This window comes from Apis dorsata, unplaced genomic scaffold (genome assembly GCF_000469605.1).
Source record: "Apis dorsata unplaced genomic scaffold, Apis dorsata 1.3 scaffold_97, whole genome shotgun sequence".
Lineage (NCBI taxonomy): Eukaryota > Metazoa > Arthropoda > Insecta > Hymenoptera > Apidae > Apis > Apis dorsata.
In genome coordinates, this window is record NW_006263395.1 from 619868 (window position 1) to 627561 (window position 7694).

The window sequence follows — 7694 nt, forward strand, 5'->3', positions numbered from 1 at the left end:
GTATAATTCATAATTTTATTAAAATATTTTTATATAATATTTTATAAAATGTTTTTTTTTATCGATATATTATTATCAAATAAAATATTTTTAATTATTTCTAATATTTATTATTTCACTAATTTATTTTAATAAAATAATCTTTGATATATTTAATATTTTTTATTAAAATATTTAAAAATTATTTAGAAAATATTTAGAATTGTAATATTCATTATAAAAATAGAAAACTAAAGTTCTGTTTTAAGAATATATTTATAAAATATATTATGATATTTTATTATTATTTTAGAAAAACAAAAAAAATGAAATAATTATTATTTTCAGTTGGATTTGAGTTCTGGAAAAAGTTATGCGCAGAACATGGTATTAGTCCAGAAGGTATTTTAGAAGATTATGCAACAGAAGGAACTGATAGAAAAGATGTATTTTTTTATCAATCAGATGATGAACATTATATACCAAGAGCAGTATTATTAGATTTAGAACCTAGAGTAATTCATACAATTATGAATTCTCCATATTCAAAGGTATTTATTATTATATTTCTATAAATTTATTTAATATTATTTAATTTCATGTTTTTATTAAAATATATATTTACTATAAACATTATTTTTTACAAGTTATATAATCCAGAGAATATTTATTTATCAAAACATGGAGGTGGTGCTGGAAATAATTGGGCATCTGGTTATCATCAAGGAGAGAAATTACAAGAAGAAATTTTTGATATTTTAGATAGAGAAGCAGATGGAAGTGATAGTTTAGAGGTATGCACAGTTATTTTATTTAAATTGATTGACTTAATTTATAATATTATTTTTATTTACAGGGATTTGTTTTATGTCATTCTATTGCAGGTGGAACAGGTTCAGGTATGGGTTCATTTATGCTAGAATCTCTTGCAGATAGATTTCCAAAAAAATTAATTGAAACATATAGTGTTTTTCCAAATCAAGATGAAATAAGGTATTGCATATTGAAACTATATTATATAATTAAAATAATACATTTAATGTACATTTAATTTTAATAAGAACAAATATAATGAGAAAATTTTTTTCAGTGATGTAGTAGTACAACCATATAATTCTTTATTAACTTTAAAAAGGCTGACACAATGTGCTGATTGTGTTGTTGTTTTAGATAACACAGCACTTAATAGAATAGCATCAGATAGACTTCATATTCAAAATCCTAGCTTTACACAAATTAATAAACTTGTTTCTACAATAATGTCTGTTAGTACCACCACACTTCGGTAGTGTATCATTTACATTTATTTTGTTTGAAAAGTTACATTGACTTTTAAAAGTTATTCGATTTTTAATTAATTTACATATAATATTAGGTATCCTTCTTATATGAACAATGATTTAGTTGGTTTAATTGCACCATTAATACCAACACCAAGATTACATTTTCTTATGACTGGTTATACTCCTCTTACTACAGATCAAGAAGTAAATATTTCATAAATATATAACATAATTTTTTATTTTAAAATAAATATTTTATAATAAAATTAAAAATTAAAAAAAGATACAGTTGAGAAAACATTTTGAAAAATTTTGTTGATTTCTAATGCATAATTAATTAATGATTAATAGGGAGCTTCTGTAAGAAAAACTTCTGTATTAGATGTAATGAGACGTTTATTACAACCAAAAAATATGATGGTTTCTACAGCATTAGATAGAAATGCATCTCATTGTTATATATCCATTTTAAATATTATTCAAGTAAGTTTCATTCATTCAAAATATTAAAATCAAGAATAAAAGTTAATATTAAATTAATAAAAAAAAATAATTTATAATTAATTTAAATTATTATAGATATATAAAATAATAATTTAATAAATACAATGTTTTAGGGTGAAGTTGATCCAACTCAAGTTCATAAATCTTTGCAAAGAATCAGAGAAAGGAAACTTGCACAATTTATACCTTGGGGTCCTGCTAGCATACAAGTAGCTCTTTCAAGAAAATCACCATATATCCAAACAGCACACAGAGTATCTGGTTTAATGTTAGCTAATCATACTAATATATCATCAGTAAGATATAAAAATATTTTTATATTAAAACCACTGAATTATTTTAATTATTAAATATAAGTTTTTAAAATTATTTAATAATTATTATATTTATGTATAAGATAATTGTTAAATATTAAATATTATAGTTATAATATTATATATACACATTTCAGTTATTTGATCGTGCCTTACAACAATATGATAAATTACGAAAACGAGAAGCATTCTTAGAACAATTTCGTAAAGAAAAAATGTTTGAAGATAATTTAAATGAATTGGACAATTCTAGAGAAGTTGTTGAATATTTGGTAAAAGAATATCAAGCAGCCACACGAGTTGATTATTTATCTTGGAATCCTAGCAAGACAGAAACATAAAATATTTAATATTTTTAATATAATCATTAATATAAGTAAAAAATTAATTTGATAAATATTTATTTCATTATTTTAATTCATTATAAATCATTCGTAAAATCTACTAAAAATTATTTTGTCTAGAATTGAAATTATATGGAAAAAAATAAGTTTTAATATTATATAGTAAAATAATTTTTTTAATATTCTGTAACAATTTAAAATTTTTTTAATTTTTGGATTCTAAATTCAATTCTAACTTTCGTGCATACAATGGAGGTAATGTAGCAATTGTAATAAATCCTGTATGACCAGGTAAAGAACGAGCATGCGTTACTGTTAGCAATTTTGTTTGTTCTTGTTTTTCATTTTTATTTTGTTGTTCTATATCTTCATCTTTATGCTAAATAATTTAAAAATATTAACATTAGTATTTTTAAAGTTTAATATTATTTAAAATATAAAATATAGATATAAATAAAGAAAATGTTATTTACACTATAATTCTTTTTTATGAAAATTAAATGAAAAATAATTTAATAAATGAAGATTTCATTTATGCTCTATTATATATATAAATTTCATGTATTGTATTTATTATATATACCTCATGTTTTAAGCATTCCAATTCCAATATAGAAAGATTTCTATATTGTACATTTACTTCTCTTTGTAAACATTCATATGTATTCAATTCAATAAATCCTTTTGATACCAATTTTGCACAAGTACGTTGAACTTGCTCAATGCAAGGAGAAAAAGAACATAATTTTCCACCTAAAAATAAAATAAAATTAAAAACATCATTTATTTACAATTAATTATATTTATTATATTAATAATATATTAATAAATTAACATTATAAAATATATTATATTAATAAATTAAAATATAAAAAATAAATATTAAAATAATATTATAATTTATACCTGATTTTTTTAAAGTACATACTGCATGATCTATTGCTAACCATGGACATGGAAGATCTAAAAAAATTGCATCCACTTTGTTTTCTAACTGTTTTCCAAATCCTTCCATACAAACATCTTTATAATTTGAAGTTACAAATTTATCAAGTCCATGTCTTTTAAACTCTGCTTGAGCAACATTTACACGTTCCTCATGAAAATCAAATGTATAAAGATGGCCATGGGGACGAATTGCACGAATAAGAGCATGAGAAAGAGATCCACTTCCAGTACCTAATGAAGTAATGAATGAAGTAATGAAATATAAAAAAAATTAATAATAAATAAGATAATAGTAAAAACTTTAATATAATTTAATGTATTACAGATAATATTAATAAAATTTTATTATATAATTTGATATTTTTAGAACTAAAGCAAACAAATATTTGGTAAATAAATGACAATAATATTTGTTTCAACCTGTTTCAATAATTATACTTCCTGGTGCTAAATCCATTAAATACATAATTAAACTTATATCAGGACTATAAATAATTTGTGTTCTATGTGGAACTGTTAATGTCCAAAGTTCTGATGTTGGTTGTAACACATATACCCATCCTCGAGAAAGTTGTATCTTAGTTCCATATTTTTGTCCCACAAGAGAAAATACTTTGAGTGCTCCATAAATTGTTTGAAAAATATTATCAACCATTTTACCTTTTTTATTGACTATTTTTGGTTTGATTTCTAAAGAATGCATATTATTAGGTCCTAAATATAAAATTACCACATCTCCTTCTTCTATGAATTCTTTTACTTTATTAAAACTCATTTTGATAAAAATAAAAAAGATTTATTTTTATTTAATAATATAATAATTTATGGTTCACTTATATTATATGATGTTATTAATTTATTTATTTAATATGTTATATAATATATATTATTATATATATATATATTATTATATTATATTAATTTTTAAAATAATATAATTTTTAAATTATATGTCAATTTAATATTTTCATAATTATATAAAAATAAAATTATATAAAAATTTCATTATTTGCTATTAATATAATAATTAATATAATAATATAATAATTAATAGAAATTATTGTTTTATATTTGTTATGCATTTATATTCTATACGCATTGTTTTATACATAAATTTTTATGTATAAAATTTTATACAATATAAATTTTTTTAATATTTTTTTTTAATATATTTTACGATGTTATATTGTTTTAATATTCTGCAAATTTAAAATAAATTTTAAAATACATTTTAAATAAATTTTAATTATTGTTTCAAATTTAAAATTATATCATTTTCTCATACACGTGTTCAAATGTACATATAAATTTATCAAAATAGAAACTGTAGATACTATATCAATAGGTATATCAATAGGTATAGAATATATATGTATAAAATATATACATTTATTATGTGCAGCTGTCATTTTTCTCTTATTATTATAATAAAAAATTAAAGTACAATACAAATACACACACAAAAATACTCACAAAAATAAATTATATAATATATAAACATACATACATAAATTATTATTGTATAATATAATGTATAATATATAATTTTGCACAAAATCAAATTGTATTATTTGTTTCATAAATTTTTTAAAAATATAATAAATGATTATGTAATTAAATAAATGTGAAAATAATATTTATAATGATAATCTTTGTTTTATTTATCCATATATTAAATAATTATATACAATTTTTTAAATTTTTAAATTGTATTTATGTATCATTGATTTATATATTTTTGAAAAATAAAAAATAATATATTATAGTAATTAAAAATATTTATTTATAAAAATAATATAAAAAGAAAATCAACAAAAACGATATTCAATTTTTATGAAATGAAAACGTGACTTAATAAAAGTGACATATTTGCACAGATCCGTGACCCATGGGACTACTAACAGAGCTTCTAAAAGTTTAAAAATAGTTAAATATTTGGTAATGAAATACCAAATAGTTTATCGTGAATTGCAGCTTGAAAATTGTTTATATATAAATATTTATTATTAAAATTAATACGTGATTCTTATATCTTAGTCATAATAATTTCAAAATATGGCTTCAAAAGTTACACTATCCCAAGCTTTGGGTACAGATGGAAGTGATTTTAATCATAGACAAAAAATTGCTAGTCACTATCAAATCAGGTAATTAAAACATAATAAAAATAATATATAAGATTTTTTTTTTCATTTTAAAAATTATTTGATATTAATATTTTAGAAATTAATATCAATAAAGCGATGAAAGAACAATGATTAAAAATAAAATATTTTTATTAGAATTTAATTAAAAAATTAAAATGTATATTTTTTTTAGCGCAACAAATAAATCAAGACTGAAATATTGTATATTTTTTCATTATCTTCTTTTCTTTGTTATGCTTGCCAAATTACAAGCTGATATTTTAGATCATTTGGATATATTCATTTTGGAAATTGAGGAATTGCAAGTACCACAGGTATATAATTTTTAATATGATTTTTAATATAAAATATTGAATTAATATCTTTTTTTATTATAGCCTCTATGGTGGGAATATATTTGGTGTACAAGTTTACTTTTAAATTTTCTTGCATTATCTGCTATTAAAAAAAATAAAATTAAAACATTAAAACAATATATGATAGGTATCATTCTATTAGGATATGGTCCATTACTTTATGCACTTATTTATTATTTTAAGGATGTTTGGAAATATTTAACTATTGGTAAAACAGATGAAATTCATTTCTGGCAGGTATAAATTTAAATAAAATAATTGGAAATAAATAAATTATTCTATATTATTAAAATATTAAATTTTTTAATATAAAATATTATTCAAAATTATAAAAATTTATTTTTAGGATCTACCATATGGATTGTTATGGTATGCATTTATTCTGTTAGCATCACAAGTTCATTCTTTTTCTTTGTTTTTTTCTTGGAATCTTTTAATAGCATGGAAAACACGAGGAAATAAAAAAGCAGATTAATGTAATTATAAAATTTATTTGAATTTTTTTGATCATATCTGTAAATATCATTAATAATACAATTACTCTTTAAAAAAATTAAAACTGTGAAAATATTGTTAACATGCAAATATGTATATATAAATATATGCAAATGAATAGATTATATATTTTAAAACAATTTATTTTTTATTTTGGTTTTATAAATAATTTTAATAATAATTAATGTTAAAAAAAATAAAAATGATAAATTTATATATTAAATAAAACAAATTATATAACAAAAATAAAATAAAATTTCAAATAAATTAACTTTTTTTGTATGCTTATAATAATTACCTAAATGATCCAAATATAATATTTATTGTTATTTCATTAATCTATAATAGCAATGAATGTTTTTAAAAAATTATCAATTTACTTTGTTTAATTATTTAATAAGATTTAAATAAATATAAAAAATAAAATGCTATCATGCAAGTTTGATTTTTGTGTTTAACAATATTAATAAGTTAGAAACAAAATTTTATTTGAGATCATATATACATACATAAATACAAAATATCAAGAAAAAAAATTCATAATTTAATAATTCATAATAAACTAGTAATATATAATAAATTCCCTAGATCCTAAAAGATATTTTTGCACTTGGAATTTATCGATCGTTTTTAGTAGAACTTATACGCATATATATATAGGTATCTATATCACTTTCTGTGACTTCATATCCTATGATCATTTCTATCTTGTTTGACATAATTTTTTCATTTTTTATCATATTGTAATAAATCGTGTGGTGAGTATATGTAATAAATAAAACGTAAAATAGTTATTTTAATAAATTACTATATAAAAAAATAAATAACAAAAAGTAAATATTCAATAAAGAAAATTAATTCCAAATATAATTAAATAGTATCCATTGTGATTATATAAATCAGATAATATTTTCTACTAAAAGATAATTCTTATTAAAAAATAACCAATAATATTGTTATTAACTATTGTACTAACATTATTATATAATATTATATTATTTCTTATTTTTTGTTATTTCTTATTTCTTTTTTTTTAATTTTTATTAGTTTTACATTCAATTTTTATATAGTTATAGTTTTTATAATTATTCTCAAAAACTTAGTAAGACAAATGACTGTTAAAAATAACAATTATTACTTTATAATATAATAAATTATATTAAATAAATTAATATTAGTAATTGATGCAATATTAATATTATAATATTAATATAATTATATTATAATGGTATAATAAATATAATTAAAAAATATTTAATATAATAATAATAAGATAAAAATATATATTATTTAATATATTTTGTTATTTTATTTCTTAATTATA

At 18.7% G+C, this 7694-nt stretch overlaps 4 protein-coding genes across 4 annotated transcripts in view; 3 read left to right on the top strand and 1 right to left on the bottom strand.

Annotated features, from left to right (window-relative positions):
• Positions 1–320: 320 nt before the first annotated feature.
• On the top strand, positions 321–2585 carry LOC102677740 (tubulin gamma-1 chain; the record flags this gene model as incomplete). Its single annotated transcript, XM_031508686.1, has 8 exons — positions 321–530; positions 627–773; positions 836–972; positions 1070–1264; positions 1355–1466; positions 1614–1745; positions 1880–2062; positions 2218–2585. Coding segments are annotated over 8 exons (1320 nt in total), but the record flags the coding sequence as incomplete, so codon positions are not given.
• Positions 2586–2603: 18 nt separating this feature from the next.
• Positions 2604–4210, bottom strand: LOC102675901 (tRNA (adenine(58)-N(1))-methyltransferase catalytic subunit TRMT61A). The gene is made up of 4 exons (XM_006612008.2): positions 3793–4210; positions 3331–3603; positions 3008–3177; positions 2604–2803 (listed from the first exon to the last, which is right to left on the bottom strand). The coding sequence occupies exons 1-4, from the start codon at positions 4145–4147 to the stop codon at positions 2630–2632; spliced, it is 972 nt and encodes a 323-aa protein (XP_006612071.1). The 5' UTR covers positions 4148–4210; the 3' UTR covers positions 2604–2629.
• A 966-nt stretch (positions 4211–5176) lies between these two features.
• Positions 5177–6641, top strand: LOC102676035 (protein jagunal). The gene is made up of 4 exons (XM_006612009.2): positions 5177–5519; positions 5692–5833; positions 5897–6112; positions 6222–6641. Exons 1-4 carry the CDS (start codon positions 5428–5430, stop codon positions 6348–6350), a joined length of 579 nt encoding a protein of 192 aa, XP_006612072.1. The 5' UTR covers positions 5177–5427; the 3' UTR covers positions 6351–6641.
• Positions 6642–6980: 339 nt separating this feature from the next.
• Positions 6981–7694, top strand: part of LOC102676269 (ATP synthase subunit gamma, mitochondrial) — a 3003-nt gene continuing 2289 nt past the window's right edge. Inside the window, exon 1 of the mRNA XM_006612011.2 lies at positions 6981–7128. The gene's annotated coding sequence lies outside the window, so the exon portion shown is untranslated. The remainder of the gene's footprint in view (positions 7129–7694) is intronic.